At 38.2% G+C, this 18,170-nt stretch overlaps 1 protein-coding gene across 1 annotated transcript; it reads right to left on the minus strand.

The window, feature by feature from the left end:
- Positions 1-438: 438 nt before the first annotated feature.
- On the minus strand, positions 439-18,104 carry usp22 (ubiquitin specific peptidase 22). Its single transcript, XM_088439696.1, has 13 exons — positions 17,650-18,104; positions 16,069-16,201; positions 12,137-12,250; positions 11,835-11,936; positions 7,838-8,004; positions 7,603-7,750; positions 7,259-7,361; positions 6,275-6,433; positions 4,962-5,088; positions 4,798-4,889; positions 4,617-4,679; positions 4,140-4,289; positions 439-2,673 (listed from the first exon to the last, which is right to left on the minus strand). The coding sequence occupies exons 1-13, from the start codon at positions 17,767-17,769 to the stop codon at positions 2,631-2,633; spliced, it is 1,521 nt and encodes a 506-aa protein (XP_088295822.1). The 5' UTR covers positions 17,770-18,104; the 3' UTR covers positions 439-2,630.
- Between the last annotated feature and the right edge of the window lie 66 nt (positions 18,105-18,170).

Below are 18,170 nucleotides of genomic sequence, written 5' to 3' on the forward strand. Positions count from 1 at the left end.
TAATTGCGGGGAATTCAGTCCCCATTAACCGTCAAAAACAAGGAATTACTGTATATTTATTTCAAACCTTGCAAATAATGTGATTGTACTTATTTTGTCGACTCCCCCAATATAGGGGTTGAAAATGAAGAAGAAAAAAAAGAACTTGACTTTTGCTCAGACAAGTACCGTACATGAAAATCCACAAAAGATCTCGACATTTTGGACTGGCTAAGGTCAATGGAGAGAATTCAATTCTGATAATACTGCCTTTCTATGACATCATTTACATCTTTTTCCAGAACATCATTCTTATTAACTTAAAATAGTTTGACTCCAGAATAATGTGCCTTCTTTCCCGAAGTCATCTTGGATAGGCTCCTGCTACCTATACTAAACAAACAGCTAAATAATTGGGCTTGACAGGATACAAAATCAGTCAGACAAAATGAATTACAGATATAGTTGTTTTGTTCTTTATTTGAGTGTCTTGCCATCACTGTGTCCAGTAACTGCGGTCATTATGTAGTCAAGTAATGACTTCATAGGTCAAGACACCGTTTCAACTCCCGTGGCTGAATCCAGCGATAAATGACAAAAACAAAAAAAATCAGAATGGAGGTTTCACCATTTGTTTCTTACGTACAAACTGTACATGTATATGCTTTACATACATCTTCAACATGTGAAAAAAAAAGAAAAATATTCAGCTTGGGCGGCATGCTGAACTCAAGTACTGATTCAGTACACAGACACATACAACATACGCACGCGCACCACACGTGCATACAAACCCAAACACACACACACAATCACATTTAACAACCAGTTAGTTTCGCCGCACTGTCTTTTTCTTGTGATGACCACACACTCACACACACACATACAAACATGCAGCCAACAATAATACACTGCAGAATCATCTTGTGATCCTTTGCACATACTGTTCTATTCTGAGGATACATACATCCCATATTGGTTCTTATTTTTTGCATTTAACCACAAGCACATACCTTGAACATGAATATACAGTATTTTTTAAAACTGCTTACGCATATTTAAAAAAAAAAAACCTTCACACAAACCCAAAATTAAAAAAACGAAACGAATAAACAGCTAATCTAACTTAACATTGAGCTGCCTTTGCAGCATTTTCAGGTGGGTGTAATTAGCTCTTCTGCGTATATAAAACAACACCGCACAACAAAACACGGACGGGCGACTAATGGTGAATGCAAAAAAAAAAAACAAAAACTGTAAACGAATCCATTTAGAATAACAGTATTTATAAAAATATAATTTTACCGAGTAACATCCGCCCCTGCAACGGTTGGAAGCAGCAATTGAGGCAAAAACTTCCGGCGCACTCAGGAAACGAGCAGAACCGAAGCTTCCGTCGTCGTTGATCGACAATAAACTCACAAGTGACATGAATAAACAAACTGTATAATGCTTATCATAGAACTTGTAAGGAGATGTTTGCTTCTTGGTTTTCTTCGGCTGCAGTGCAGTTAAAAATGCATAAAAAGACGAACAATATTTGGTCATTTTGCGACTGTGTGTATAGGCTACTATGTGACACGGTGTGCTTGTGAATTCAACTTTGTTTAAAATATACTTAAAATGACTTGACTTGATAAAAGCAGCTTGTGGCCATTTTGACATTTACAAACATTTAGGACATGGGTGGGGAAGCTATTTCAATTTTTATAGGGGACAGACTCGTAGTACAGAATATGGACTTGCACATTCAGACATGAATATGTGATGCGTTTTCACAAATCCATTTTGGGATTTTTGCAAAAAACATCATCCCTAAGGTCTCGACGTTCATTTCCAAGAAGCCAAAAGGTTCAAATTGATAAGGGATTAGTAGACGATTTGCAACATTAAAAGATGAATATGCCAAAACATTAAAACAATTTTTCACAAAACGAGGGATTTATCAGGGAACTGTCAATTTCATCGCTGACTCAAGAATGAACTGAGCTATTAAAATAGTCTAATGCTATACAAAACTATCTTTAAATTGATATAGTAGCTCAAGAATGAATTATCGAGAAAGAGAGACACTGGAACTGAGGGTGAATTACATTTGAATTATTTGCCGATGTTCGGATGACATGGTGATCTGCTTCAAGGTATTTATAGTAATGTCGCATATTGCACATACAGCCGTGTTTTTTCTATACATACATACATATACATATATATATATATATATATATATATATATATATGCATAAATACAACACACAAAAACACAGTATTTATAAATTATTTGGGGCTATACCAAGAATTGTTAATTGTTATGATTTGTGAGAGAAATTCTTTTTCCGAGGTTTTATGATTTTTACAATTGCATAGCAGCCCAGAGCTCACAGAAAATAAGTTCCCCACCCCTGCTTTAAGATCGGTGTTGGTTTAAAAACAAACAAACAAAGAAAAAACAGCATTGATGATCAAGTCAAACAAAAAAGGAGTCTACCATGACGATGGCAGCGAGTCCCTTCCGGCAGCCGAGTGCTGACTGGCTTGGCAGATTTACAGCCAGCAGATTGTTGTTGTGTGCGTCCTGAATTCCAGTGGAAATGTTTTGCAATAGTTGCAATAGTGCGTCTGGACTCATTTGTGTTATGATGAGGGCTGCGCTACTCGTACTCCAGGAACTGTTTATGGTAAAACAAAAGGTACCTGTAAAGGAAAAAACAACAATTCAGTTCATGTATTCTGGTGATTCGCAACTGGTGAGTCATGGACAGAGAGTAAAATCCGCAGAGGTTTCAAATGTTCGAACATACAATTAGGTTTTAAAAAAGTTAGGTTTAAAAAAAAAGGTTTAATTTCCATCCTTTTTTTCAAAACCAGAAAAATATTTTACGTAAACTGAAAGTGCAATATCATACTGTAAGTATGCTAAACTTCAGAACCTTTCAAACTTAATTTGTCTTGGTCCACAAAAAAATAATTAACATAAAATGTCCTTTTTGGATCATAGATCATAAATCATTAACCTGATAGGTTACGAGAAGTGGCACGTGACAAGTTAGGTGGAACCATTCTAGTATGGGGGAGAATCCGGCTTTTGAAAATAATGATATTGAATAACCTGCTGATCATAACATTTGTTTTATGAACTTTGAAACATTTAATTAATTCAAAAATCATTTCTGAATGATTTGCATGTTTATTTTGTTTTATCTAAAATCTCAAGAGTTCCTTCAAGTACCCTCAGGGGTACCAGTACCCCATTTAAGAACCACTGGTCGATGGGGCATACAGTCCCAGTGGTATTTCTTGGAAATGGGCCTTTATAAACTACTTTTCCAAGTATCCCAGACTCAAAAATAAGTACTGTATTTTCCGCACTATAAGGCGCACCGGATTATAAGGCCTACATACATTCAATAAAATGCCTATTTTTTTTTTTTACCAAAAAAAACAACTCATATGTAAGATGCACTTGATTATACGGCGCAGAAACAAAGCTAAAGTGGTGACTGGGGCTGCCTTTGCATTCTGTTATGTATCCACTGAATGAAGCTGCACTCAAGGGAATGTCAACTCAATGATCAGATAAGTCACTCAAACTTTATTAATAGAATGTAAGCACTCACAGCTCTGCTCACTCCAAAAAAAGAATAAACAACAGTTTGACTTTTTTTCCAGAAGTAATGTCAGTGAGGTAGTGTTTTTACGACACAAATTTAAGGCTTTTAGTGCGCATGGAATCAAAACTACAGTGGCGGGAGGGCTACATTTGCTTTCTGTTATGTATCCACTAGATGGAGCTGCGCCCAAGGTAATGTCAACTCTATTAGAGAAGTCAGCAGTTTATACTGTCAGCATATTATATGATCGATTTATGAGGCGCATTGGATTATAAAGCGCACCATCAGATTAAAAAAATGTGAATCATTTAGGTGTGCCTTGCAGTGCGAAAAATACGGTAATACATGCCAGAAGTTTTATTTAAAAAAAAAAAGGAATCAGTAGTGAAAGGGTTAAACTGTATATTTTCTTAATTGCATTTAACATTACTTCTTAAGTAGAGACTTAGGCCATGTTCTCACTGCTGAGCATGATCCCCCAATCCAGAGACGTCTGAATACCGACAGAATGTTGCTATAATGTGGTTGGTGAGCGACGGCTCGGCTCACCCTTCGCTGTCCAGCACTGCCTCGATACTGGCCTTGGTGATGATGGCGTCGTCACATTTGAACCACTGGTCCTTGTGCTGCCTGATGAAGGTGGTGTAGTGGCCGCTCTCTAGTGTTCCCTGGTGGTTAACCACAGCAAAAAGGCTGTATCTGATTGAGACAAGAAGCGGGGAGAATCGTCACAATCAGCAACTGCAAAATCTGCACATTTTAGAAAGAGGACACCGTAAACAAGCATAGAGCGCTAAAAATTGATGGCGCAAGCTGGAGCCTATCCCGGCTAGCTTTGGCTGAGATGTTTGATACACGCTGAACTGGACAGACGACCGTTAGCATTCACACGATAAGAAAAAGAAATCGCATTACAGGCAGGCGTGATCTTAATGAGCCACACTGTCATGACAATAGATGATAATGAAAGTGGTAATATTCGGGACATTTGCTGATTGCCGATAACCGAGCCAAAGATGTGCCTACTTATTGTCGTCGTTGAAAGGCTCCACAGTCTGCTGGTACTGGCCGTTCATCCTGCTCTCTTTACTGAAACGCACAATGGAACATTTGAATTATCCAGGGCGTTCGAAGCGAATGAAAAATGTGGTGTTCAATAATATGCCATTCTAAAGTTTTCAGATCCATTGTACGGAACAGTTCTCACCTGGAGGCCATAAATGGCGTCATGTCCAGCTCCAAAGGGAAAGAGACATACGTTGTGATCTTCCGCCGTAGTTTAGCCGAATGCTCAAATCGCTGCAAACAAGCGGATAATATTAACGGGATGCTAAGCGGTTGAAGACCATGTTGAAGAGGGAGAACTTCTACTTTGAGGTGAAAGCAGGCCACGATGGGCAACTTCTTCATGGTCAGCTGTTTGGTAGACTCCTGGTAACTATGGCAACCGCTGCACTTGATCTTTGCGCTGCTGCCAAGGTGCTCTGGTCTGGTGAACCTAAAGAGAGAAAAGGTTGAGACGGAAAGCCTCTTGCTACGTGTGTGATCAAGGGTGTCATGCCCAATTGAATTTAGGGGCCTCTTTCATATAAATGTGTTCTTAAGTGAGCCGAAGCAATATATTTGTGGAAAAAAAAGCTATATATATTAACGGTGACATTCGAATCAAATTGTTTGAACGGCTCCTCACTGAACGATAAAACTCACGTCTGTAGAAAGAGTTGTTCACCAACACGTGTGCTTATGTTTATTTTTACTTATAGTCTAAAAAGACATGAGGTCATTATTAGGTCATTATTTTCAGATTTTTCTAAATGACGAAATTAAGCAATATTTGGTATGCCTAACATATTTCATACTTGCACTATTTTAGAAGATTACATTTAGTATAGTGTTTTCTATGTTTCATTATTTAAACACCTAAATTATGCCATGAATTGTGATGTATCACTACTGTTTATTTTAGGAGCAAAACAATGTTGTTTTACAAAAAATTAAAACACATAAAAGTGCCAGTCTTTAGAATGACGGTTTGTGAATGGACAACTTTCTTTAAAGAGCCAACATTTATATCACAAATAAATAGCAACCGGTCAAAATCTTTCCTGTTTTTCATGTACGATATATTCTGAAAATATTACCATCTTACTGCAGAGTAATCTGAAATTTAAAAAGTGAGTGCAAAATGCATGCATCAAATCCTAAGAAAGAGCCACGTTTCAGAATGCCATTAAGAGGCTTTAAGCATGCCCCACAGTGGACAAAATTAACAAAAAGCTAGTTTTAGCTTTAAAAAAAAAAAAAAAAAAGCAACATGTGAATTTTCTCATCTGGTCATCTCAAAATTGTTGTATCGATGTATACACAGTATATATGACGAGTGCATTCTATGAAGAATTTTGCACTGCAATAAAAGACTTGCAGGCACATTATTACAACAATTTTGACATAACTATTTGATAAAAAAAAATCACATTTTGCTCCGCCTCTATTATCAGTTTATTTCGATATTGCTCTAGGTTTGTAAAGATAGAGGGAAGGTAAAAGGATTGTACTTTGCTTTATCACTTTATCACTTGACAAAAACTCCATATTAAAATAATATCAGAAATAGTAATAATAATACAAATCTTGCCAGTAATAAAGGAATAAACTCAAACATGTTTTAAAAGAACTCAGGCTACCTTCGTAAGCAATCTGTCAGTGTTGTGGCTCCAGTGGTGTGACTCTCTCCGTTTAGTGTTGAGCCGTCTCCACCGGGGCTTAGAGGCCAGAAAGGAGTGGATGAGCCCGGCAGGTCCAGGCTGATGTCCCAGAACGGGTCGATGGTTGTTGACACACCGCTGGGAGCAGGAGGAGGATGGAGACAAAAAGTAATGTGCATTTTATGAATATGTAGTTACCATATTAAAAATTCAGCAATTGTACTCTTTTGGATACAATTGTAGGCATAGAAGCATGTCTTTAACTTTGTAAAAAAAAAAAAAAAAAAATACATACTAGATTTTCTTATGATTCCAAATTTGCTTTGACAATTGACACCCTGTACTGACTACCATGATTAAAAATCAAATACATTCAGAGAGTTCCTGCTGGAACTGAGTGATGCCATAAAAGAGCAAAAATTCCTTTTTGAATTCTTTCCTTGTGGCTCACTGTGTCATATATCTCATAACAATAAATTATTACACAGTATGCTTTTGATGATTTATTTAGCAGTTTTTACTCGGTGCATTTTAAAGAAGATAAGCCCGCGATCCCGTTTGAAGCCCAAGTTTGTCATATTTGATTTGATGTCCAATTAACTGAGCACTTTGCTGGAATAGAGAAACTGGATGAGCAAGGAAAACATGTTGGCAACATAGGGAATGTTCTAATTTAAATACTTCTGTCCGGCTTTGTTAATTTTAAGAAATGTATTCAGCATTATTAGTTGTTTTTATCAAAGTATAAGAGATACAGAGAACAGATGATGCATGGTTGTATTTATATTGCAAATGAACAACAGCATCAAACAGTAATACAATATGAAATGCACCACGATATTTTGCATAATGTTTCAACTGGAATCTGAATCCAGATAAAAATCAATGTGGACTATCCACCTGAAGAGCCTGTATCTTCTTTGACCACCAGGTGACGCTACAGACCCATTTTACAGAACTTACTGGCAGACTTGGCAGGTAACATCAGACTGCAGGCCCCCTGTGAAGATTTGGTCAATAATGCAGTTACAATGGTTTGGATTGTTGGCTTTTTTCCCGTTGTCATCTGTTTGAACACATAGAGACAGGCGGCTTATAAAATGGACATCACAACCACACGTAGAAAATATGAAGCTCAGAAGCTGTCACACAGATTCTTTTCCAGCAATTTTTTTTCCCTCCCTGGGTTTGATCATATTTGGCTTCATTTGATAACTGCTGCAGACAGCATGAGTCACAGCTTCAATACTTTTGCGTTTTCTGAAGGATCATTTTATGATTTATCCAAAAACAAGAATTAGTCTGACCTTTGCAGTGTCTGTGGAGGACGTCCAGTGCAGCGATGAGGAACTCGTGTGCGTCCTGCTGCTCGTAGCCAGCCAGGTGACGGGCGTGAGTCCACACCAGGTGGAGCAGACGGAACGGGATGTGCGGTGAACGATGGCCTGAGTAGAACTAGGGATGGAACCATGTGCATTGTAAGGAATTGTCAAATGCTCCTCCACACCGCCCCCAAAAAATAAATAACAAAAATAGCAGTACCTCCTGAAAAAGTTGCGACATTTCACACACTAAGCAGGAGTTGCTCTGCATTTCACATTTGTGTCGGTCGGACAGGAAGAAGTCTCGCAGCAGCGGCGTGTGGGTTAGTGCCTGGACAATGCAGTTCATAAAGCACGTGTTGCCAAGGTTGATCAGACCGCGTAGACCTGGAAACGGAGGAGGAACATAAAATTACATCAGTGGCTCTCAATCTTTTTTCAATGATGTACCCCCCGTGATACATTTTATCAACCCAATGCCCTCTAGCCAAGTTGCATCACGAATGACAATGAGCATGACATGAATTGTGATCACTACTAGCACTGGTGTTTATTTTATGAGCAACGCATCATTGTTCTAAAATACATCTTTTGAATGACTATTTTTAGTGAACGGTTTGTGAATGAGGGCGGCTAGGTGTAGCGGTGATTAGCACGTCCGCTTCCCATTACAGGGACCTGAGTTCAAATCCACATCGCTGCAGCCTTCCTGTGTGGAGTTTGCATGTTGTCCCCAAGCCTGTGTGGGTTCTCTCCGGACACTTCTTCCCACACTCCAAAAACATCCATGGAAGGTGTATTGGGTGTATGCTTTTTAAACTAGCAATGGGCTTGGTAAATACTTCTGCTTTAAGGTTGTTTTCATAGTTATTTTTGGCAGTGAAGGGGAAGTCAAGACTAAAAAAAAATCCTTACAATAACATCTTCTATGTGTCCCCACTAGTCCAAAAACTAGCATTCTGATTAAATGGACTTATAAATGGACTTGGTAAATGGACTTTCACTTATATAACGCTTTTCTAGCTTGGGTACTCAAAGCGCTTTACATTAACTAGTCATTTACCTACTGATGACCCAGCATCAGAAGCAACTGGCGGTTCAGTTTCTTGCTCAAGGACACTTCGGCATGGTCTTGATGGTCAGGGGAGCAAACCCACAGCCATGCCGCGCCAATGACCACTTATAAATAAACTTAGAATAAACTAAAAAAAAAGACCTTTTTTTGTTTGATTACCATGAATTCAAATGCAAAATAAGTACGATCATGCTATTTACGAGGCTTAAAATTATTATATATATATCTCTGATTCAATATAGTATGCATCCGTTTTAGAGCATTTGCACAGAACGTCGCCAAATGCACTTTCGTTAAGCGCCACCATATTGCCTCTTTGTTGTCAACGACGAGGCTGTGTGAATGTTTGCGCAAAATGATGAGCAGGAAGGAGAGGATGTGCGTGAGTTAAATGGAAGGCGCTATTTGGCATGTGAGACAGTGATGATAACTTTGAGGTCTTTTCAGTCAAATTAATATTCATTTGTGTCAAAAACTATAAAGCATTGAAACTTCAAATCGTTTTATTGTTACGGCAATTAGTTTCATCATTTGAATCTATGCGCACATTGCCTCGCACTTGTTCCGTTTCCGCTCCACCCCCTCCACCCATAACCACAACAGTATGAGTATACTGTATATTCGATATACGATGAAGAAATGCATCTAAAAGTTCCGTAATTTCATCATATTATTAACACACACCATGTGTTATATTGGACAGCCATGAGATGAGTAACCACCAAAGTCAGGTGTAGACTTATATTTACGTTTTTGTAAAATCACCCAAATTGAAGTAAAAAAAAAAAAGGGGGGGGGGGGGGGGCTTATAGGTGGAGTTGACTTTTACTAGGAGAAATACATTAAGCATTAAAATCCACCTGTTTTTTAGCCATCTCAGGTGGAGGCCACTTTGCCAATTGCTGTCATCTGAAAATAACATCACAATTGCTCAGGGCTCAGAGAATGCTGGGAATATCGTGTGACCAAACTCAGAAAACAGGAGAAAAAAACCTTGAACTAAACACAAGCCTTATCAGCTTAAATAGCACACTAGCTTGGCGGAACAGTCTGACTGCTCAATGATACCTACTTCTCCATTCTTGACTGAAAGACATTGCTCGAGGGTGGTTATAGGGCTTGTTGGATTCACTAATTTGCTGGAGTCACAGCGGATTCGCTGCTTGTTAGCCAAAGGCTGCTATTTCCCGCTGCTGCCTCCTGTTTGATTCTTTGTTGTTCAGGAGAAAAGGATTTCCCTGCAAATACTGCTCCTACTTATAAATATTTAAAAACCTATACCAGTAACAGCATTTATCCATTTTTTCGAACTGTAATCCTTTTTTTTCTTTTTGTTAGAATGCGATGCAGGGCTACAACTAATTTTTTAAATATAATCAGTTAATCTGCCGACTTTAATGAATCAAATTTAAAAAGATCATTTTAATTTCCATTACCTTATTCCAAAATGGTCCATTTTCTCAAACTGGCGGTGCAAAAAATAACATTTTTTAAAAATGATTCAGGTTCTAACAGGTTTGGTCCGTGGCGTGTCAGAAAATACTGATAGGTGTTTTGATAGGTGTTTTCCACGGGAAAAGCGAATACTAATAAATATCTCACTTGATTTAACACAATTAAGATCAGCCTGCTTTCATAGAGGACTAAAGATATTTCCAGTTGAGACATAAATTCAGAGAACTTGGACAATTTCGGTCTCCAAATGATTAATCGATTTTCAATTATAGTTTCATTTGATTATCAATTTCAATATTAATTCAACTGATGCCATTCTACGTTGAAGGATTAATTATCAAATATAATTTCATCAGGGTATTCCACAGTAATAAGATACCATCAAATATGCTCCTCAGTGGGTGTAAGTAGTATCAGGTGACAAGAATATTATTGGAATGGATTAATCAAGGTTATGATTTTTAAGGTCATTCTGCACATTGCGCTTCATGAAAACCAAAGGTCAAATTTTAATTTGGACAAACTCCCATGAATTAATTTGAAGGTTTTCACAAATCTCAACGCTCTAAAACAGTGGTTCTCAAATGGGGGTATGGGTACCCCTGGTGGTAATTGAAGGAACTTCAGAGGGGTACTCAAAATTTTAAATAAAACAAACAATCATGCATAAAGCCTTTAGAAACCATTATTGAAGTAATTAAATGTTTCAGGAAAATATAAGTTCATAAAACAAATTTTATGTTCAGTAGATTATTCAATTTAATTATTTTAAAAACCCAGATTCTCCTCCATACTAGATTGGCTCGACCAAACTTGATCTTTACTGTTATTCCAAAAGAGGACACTTTATGTTAAATATTTTATTGAAAAATATTGATTTACAATCATTTGTTTTTGAGAATTTTGTGTTGATTATTTGTTGTGGACGAAAATTTATTAATAATGAAGTTAAAGATGTATTTTTCTAAAAAGAAATCTCCAAAAAGGACACTTTTTGTTTAATATTTCTCTGTGGTCAAATATTTACTAGAATAATTTTATTTTCAGATTACATCTAACACTTTAGGTTGATTATTTTTGTGGATAAATATCTATTAATAATCAATCTGATTATTTATTTTTGTGAAGAGAGCTTTACAATGATCCCAAAAGTGGACACTTGGTTTAATATTTTTTTTTGTGGGCAAATATTTATTTATAATTATTTATTTTTGGGAATAGGTCTGACACTTTATGTTGATTATTTTTGTGGACAAATGTAAGAATAATATAATAATAATTATGTCATTTCTTTTTGATAACAGATCTCTTACACGATGCAAAAGAGGACACTTTATGATGATTATTTTTATGTGGGCCAAACATGAAGTTTGAAAGATTCTAAAGATTAATAAATCAGACACTGATTTGCATGTTTTAAGTCTTTTTTTTAAACCAAAATCTTTGCCCTGGTTAAAGAGTACTTTGCTGACAACGTATTTCACAGGGGGTACATTACTGAAAAAAGGTTGAGAACCACTGTTCTAATACACCATAGAAAACAAAGATATAATTAGTGCAAATGCTGATATGCCGAATGCAACATAATTAGCATTTCGTCTAATGAGGTAAAAAAAAAAAAAAACCACGTGAAAAAGTGGGTCAGGGTGTACACACTTTGTATGTACATTTTGTGAGGGTCGCTAACCAATAGTACAGTTGGAGGTGATTCTCCTCCTCTTGGGATTGTGACGGAGAAGCTCCAGCTCCCTCTTGGTGGGCTCCCATGACAAGTACTTCTCACCTATGCCTGCAAACAGCATCAAAAATGCTATTTTTAAGGTCATGTTAACATCAAACATTGCACTTCATCATCAACTATTATTTTAACTGACGTTAACAATCTGTATTTTTGTCCTTTAATTACACGAATCTGTGAATTCCACATTTGTATATTCTTGTGTTTTCACCAAGAGCTGGGTTGAAATGGAAGTTGAAATGATTTCAAACCTTGAATTTTCCAGGCTTTTCTTTGTTCCTCTTTGGCAATCTGTTCCATGTCTTTGTCGTAAATGTAGTCTTGGCACATGAAGCAGTAAATCCCCCCATAGAGCAAGTCAATAGCTGCAAAGTCAAGGCAAGGAGAGGGTGAGAAAAAGAAGCCAAAAAGAGAGGAATTCACAAGGGAGACTTTTTTTTTTTCTTGAGATGCAGGCTTGCTCTCAGTTTATCTATTTTGTTTGTCAAAGGGTAATAGAGGGCTGTGAGTCAGTCAGTGCAAGCTGTATGAGCCGCTAGATGATTCATCTCTTGTCTTTTCCTATTCGGGCAATGTTGCTATGGTGTTGCAATGCCAACTAGAACGGGCTTATCAGCTGACATATCTGCTATCTGTTAACACCATCCAGTAATGGCGGAGGTGACAAAAGGGCGGGGTGGCGAGCGCAAAGAGGAGTCAAAAGGTGAGGAGGGTGCACAGAGTGGAGGTGTCCTTTCTCTTCACAAATACCAAGCAAACTGGACCTGTGCTTCCAATCATTGCTCTATAGCTACCTGTTTGCTGTCGCCATGACAACCTGGCCTTCAGCTTCCTTTAGCTGATGCTCTAATCCTCTGCAGGTGTGGGGGGGAATATTGAGGACGTATGGCTGAGGGTCGGGGTGAGAGAATGAAGTACAGCCACTAGTCATAATACAGATCTCATACAAATTACTGTTATTATTTGATTGACTTTTACAGTAACATAATTGTACGGAATCATACTGGAAGTGTTTCTAATATTTTGTCCCCCCTATACCTATGAATCAAAAAATCAAAGATCTTGCCAAGTGTGATTCCCACCCTTGCGCAAAGTAGGACAGACCCCCCCCCCCCCCCCCCCTTCCCACCCCCACCTACCCACAGCCCCTACCTCTTCAAAGTAATCAGCTGATGTGAAACACTGCTCTGATGCAGGGAGCTGAGGGGATTGGTGGAAGGGCAAGTACAAAAACTGCCTTATTATTTTTCTTTTTATTGTATACGTACAATGAATGATCCTAATAAGGATAAGATGTATAGGAAAATGATGGACATCCAAAATCAGATTTGTTTGGAATGAAATTATAATTAAATGCATAGGAAAATATAAATATACTGAGCACAAATGAGACATGTATTATATGTAAATGAAGAGTAGGTATAGACTGATATGACGTTTTTCAAAGTTTATTCTTAATCAAGGAAGTCAATATTTGGAGCTGATGTCCTTTTTCAAGTAAAAGGGAGAATAATGGTGTCATAATTAAAATTAAAAATTAAAAAAAAAATCCCAACTTGAAATGTCTTCAAGCACATGTTTATTTAACTTTGCAGTTATTGAGTCACTAACTTTACTAACTTTCACTAACTTTTTTTTTTTATAACTTTATATTGTTATATAGTTTCAAATTTTAATTTCTTTGGCTAATGGTGTGTCTCAAGGTCTATCCAAGCTCAAAAAGATAGGAAAAACACTGCCTCAATTGATATGTTAGGTTCTATTTTGAAGCATTGGCTGGCCTTCTCACCACATTTGGGGGTGTGTTTTACTGTCATGCAGTGCAATAAAATACAAAGCATAAATGTCAGATATGTTAAACTTTGTTTTGAAAGAAATTCCAAACCAAAAGAGGTTGCACAATGTCCCCAGGTTTAGCAGATTGTAAAGCTAATTAAAAAAAGTAAATAAATACTTTACTGATGTTTTACAATGACTTACTGTATCAGCTATGAGATTAAAAAAAAAAATCTCGATGCATCTCGATATTTGTCACACGCCAAAAATCAGTGGCAATAATCGGCCGAGTCAATAAAATCTTTTCCAAATGAAGAGTGAATTTGCAAATATGATTTGCTAATAAATATTACACTTGTCTAATATATTATATTTGCAAAGAGATGGGCGGAGCAACTATCTAAAAAAGAAATAGTTTGCACAATAGGGGGTCTTTTAAAAATGCTACTTAAAACGTTTCCTAGTTTTATGTTGGTGACGGTCACATCAATTTTCAATAGTACATGTTTTTGCCATGGTCTCAGGTGACTTGAAGCCTGTTCCTATAGACCACAGGGTGCACCATGGACGAGAGGGTACACCTTGGACTTGTCCTCAGCCATATCACGGGACATAGACAAACAACCACACAGTACTGCCTTTAACAGAATTTTCAAAGTCCATTGTGTCTCAATGAGAAATGACGGTTTTTAAAAGTCATCCAAAACGGTATATGATGGACATTGGTGAGAGGGACAGAAAAAAAAGAAGGTAGCGGAAAAAAGGATGAGGAGGGGCTTTGTTAAATGGATGCTAATTTCACTGGGTTTGTTTAAAACGACTTAATTACCTCCTCAACAGTCTACCGAGATCTGCCCTCTTCCCATTTTCTCTTATGTATTTTTTTTTTTTTTTTGCAGCAGCAGCTATCCTAATTAGGCACACAATTACACCGCCCCAATTACACACACGGGGAACACACAACCACACCAGAAGGATTGTTTTCTCGAGCCAAAAGGATAAGGAAGAGGAAAAAGAGGCTTCCAAGCCATTCTGAACATCTGCCAAAGTGTGCTGTCATGCACACCCGAGGTATCTTTGCTGCGGCAGCCGGACAAGCCCCACTCCCCCAACACTGCAGCATGATTTTCTTAACTTACAGCTGCAAAGGCCTAATTCTGTAATGTCCACAATAGGAAGAGAGCAACCGGGCATGCGGCTGGAAATACAACCTTTAGTGAACAGGGTGACATTTCGTGTGTGCCATCACACTCCGTAACATTTTTACAGCTTACATTAAAAGAACAATCTCCGAGCACCATTTGCTTCTTCTCATGACAAATGAGGAAGGTAACGTCACAGCCATATCTCACATGTTTTTCAAACCATTTTAAGGAGACATTTTACCTAAACCAATCCAAATAAATTGACAAAGATGGACATCATGAATTCCCGATCAACGACAATTTATTTTATTCAGCTTGCGGCGATCACATGACAAAACCAAGAAGACTGGTGAAACAAGACCTTTTTTTTTTTTAACTTTACTTCCTCTTTCAATGGCTTCTTCATTTAATTATTTGTTAGTGTGCCATGGCTCAGCATTTGAGTATTTATTTCTCAATCTAATGGTTGCTGGACCGATCCCTGATCCTGGTGATCATGTTGAAGCGTCCTTGAGCAAGACACCCAACAGTAATTTGCCGCCAGCAGACATGACGGTGTTCTGCGTGGCAGCTTTCTCCATTGGCCAGCCTCCATTGGCGTCCGAATGTGTGTATGAATGGGTGAATGTAAAGCACTTTGAGGAAAATGAGACGCAGAAAGAATTACGTATAACTGACGGCATTTTCAGCAATAAAAAGTTAATATTTTTAATTTTTAATTCACAATATCTTTAGAAACACATGTTGCCACTTGTCAACAGAAAACAACATCACAACACATGTTCAATAATAGTAATAACCAGTCACGCCTCAACTGTTTTTGGCCTCTGATCGAGTGACATTCGCAAGCTGAGTTGTGATTAGTTAACTGAGCACACGCGATATCATATTTAGTTGACAGCAAGTTGCAAAATATGTTTTTAAACATATTATTTGTGCAACAAAATCTTGAAGTTATCAAGTTTATTAGACAAACATCTACATTTTTCTGCAGAAAATGACTAAATAAAAAGCAAGTTGCCACACATGGTAATGGCAACTTTTTTTTACAGAACTTGCACAACGTGAAAGTGGGAGGGGACAAGGTGACCAAAGGCTCCTTTGCTTAGGACAAGAGACCACCCCCCTCCAAAAAACAGGACAGTTTAGACATGGCTCATCATGTTTGATAACAATTTATGATCATGTATTTTGACAAAAAAAAACGGGCTAAAATGACATCAAATTCACTAAATAAAATGAAGTATGTGTGTACACAATACCTAGGTTATGTCGCTTGGTCTTGGCATGCTCATGGATGTGTTTTTTGGCAAAGCAGGCGAAGAAGACGCAGTAAAGGCAGGAGTGGAGTCTGCTGAGGTGAGCCCCGCACATGTGGCAGATGCATGACTTGGCCTGAAAAGGGGGCGGAGTTTGGGGGAAAAGCAACAGAAACATAGTGTGATTAGTTAAGTGCTATTTAAAAACATGCTCTTAGAGAGGCGGCTTGATTAACACTAATGCACTGGCTTGTCCAATTACTGTAATTATATAGAAAATACAAATTCTGACACGTTAATGAATTAAGTGCAGCTCACATCCCATTCAAATAACATTTGTTGTGCTGGCCAACTTTATTACAATGAAGACTACAATTATGCTTCAACCCCTGAAAAGCATAAACTCTTGTTTTTAAATCCATTTCAGATTATAGGAACACGTTCCTGGCAATTAGTTAAAACATTAAATATAATCTGAAATAATATTGCCCCATTGGTTCTGTTTTCAAATTCCTAAGCAAAAGTGTATGAATGTTGTTCAGTCGTTAGTATATTTTTAAATATGAAGGGTAAGGTCCAACCAATATAGAATGCCAAATCTGATATAGTATTATAGTATTATTATTATTATAATCCGAGTAAAATTCCTGTAACTATTAATCATTAGATTCATTAAAAAAATACAGTGATAGTTGAATTACATTATAGATGGGTTATTTTTAGATTACCGTGTCCCTTGTCCTAGTGTTGATAATGGAACAAGAATACAATCAACCGAGTGTTTGACAAGCAATTGTTTGTCAATTAATCATTGAACTTGAGCAGTACTCTGCTCCAAAATTACCATATTTTTTGGCAACCACCCCCATTTGACTTTATTACTATTTTTATATATATTTCTATTTTTGCAAGTAACACACGGAGTGGCATGATGGTCTGCTTCGTTGGTAGGTTGGCGGCACAAGTAAAGAAATTGGCATTAGTGGGATGAGGGAAACCTTAACAAATATTTACTCTGCTTATTTTAGTACACGAGCCTGTTTCCACCTTTCCTTCAGATCCCTGCTAGATAAGCAGCCAGGGATGCTGTTTGCTCTCCCGCACCTCGGATGTGGCAAGCATGCAAACACAGACACATGAATTAGGTACAAGAACGGAATGTGCACAAATCCAGATGTGTGAGTCATAACCATAAAAACGGTTCAACGGGAGGATGTTCGATAAGGACATTCAATAAACGTGGTCCAGATTTAAGTTGTAGGGGGTCGGTGATGCGGTGCATGAATTATTTTAAAGCCCGTGAATGGCAAGAAAAGCGAGGGAAGATCCATTGCAGGAGACGGATGGCTTGAAGGCGCAGTGCTGTGGCAAAGAGATGTTGCAGGACACGTAATAGCATTTTATTGAAATCTTTTGGGAAGGTCCTGTTGACACCCTGCCACTGGTGGATCGAGCGTGATTTTTTTTTTTTTTTTTTGGAAGAGGTTACAGCCCACAAACACGCACACGCGCGCGACCTTTCACATTCACTTCCACACATCTCCCCGTTAGGCGAGCCCACTACGTTTGCCAGTGTCTTGTTACCTTGCGTTTCCTGGTCTCGGCCGAACCGCTCCATACGAAACACTGATAAATAGCCCTTAGGTTCTGCTTCCAGTTGTCCACTTTGAAGCAATTGACATGGGGGCAGCCCGCGGGACTCATGATAATCACAGCATCTGCCTCGGCTGTCCACCGGGCGAGGAAACCTGTTCGAAAGCCTCAAGCCAGTCCAATGCCCGGACTGACTGGCTAGCTTGCCAGGTTCGTTATCCACCAATCGCCGTGTTATAGCTAACTGGACATGTTCTGGTTGTAGTTACGGCGAGACGTGCAGAACACCGCCAAATATTTCGGCATTCCGACTTCGGAACCAGCATATTACCGATCAATTCCGACCCATTGCGGCGCAATGAATGCAGCTTAACTACAATCGCTTAATTACATGTTAGCAAGCTGGCTAAAGTTGGTTAGCGTAGGAATTTCAACAGTAGCTTTACACGGTGAATGTGGACCTACCCCGTTCATAAGGGCGGACCAATCACAGGTGACTAGTACTCGGGATT

The sequence above is a fragment of the Hippichthys cyanospilos genome, chromosome 17, assembly GCF_059441005.1.
Source record: "Hippichthys cyanospilos isolate Australia breed blue-spotted pipefish chromosome 17, RoL_Hcya_1.0, whole genome shotgun sequence".
Taxonomy (NCBI): Eukaryota; Metazoa; Chordata; class Actinopteri; order Syngnathiformes; family Syngnathidae; genus Hippichthys; species Hippichthys cyanospilos.

Coding starts and splice junctions, on each gene's coding strand:
- usp22 (XM_088439696.1), bottom strand. CDS start 17,769: ATGAGTCCCGCGGGCTGCCCCCATGTCAATTGCTTCAAAGTGGACAAC. Junction 12,251..16,068: donor GACCAAGCGACATAACCTAG/GTATTGTGTACA, acceptor TTGACTTTGCAG/CTATTGACTTGCTCTATGGG. Junction 2,674..4,139: donor GCAGTGCTGGACAGCGAAGG/GTGAGCCGAGCC, acceptor TTTCCTTTACAG/GTACCTTTTGTTTTACCATA.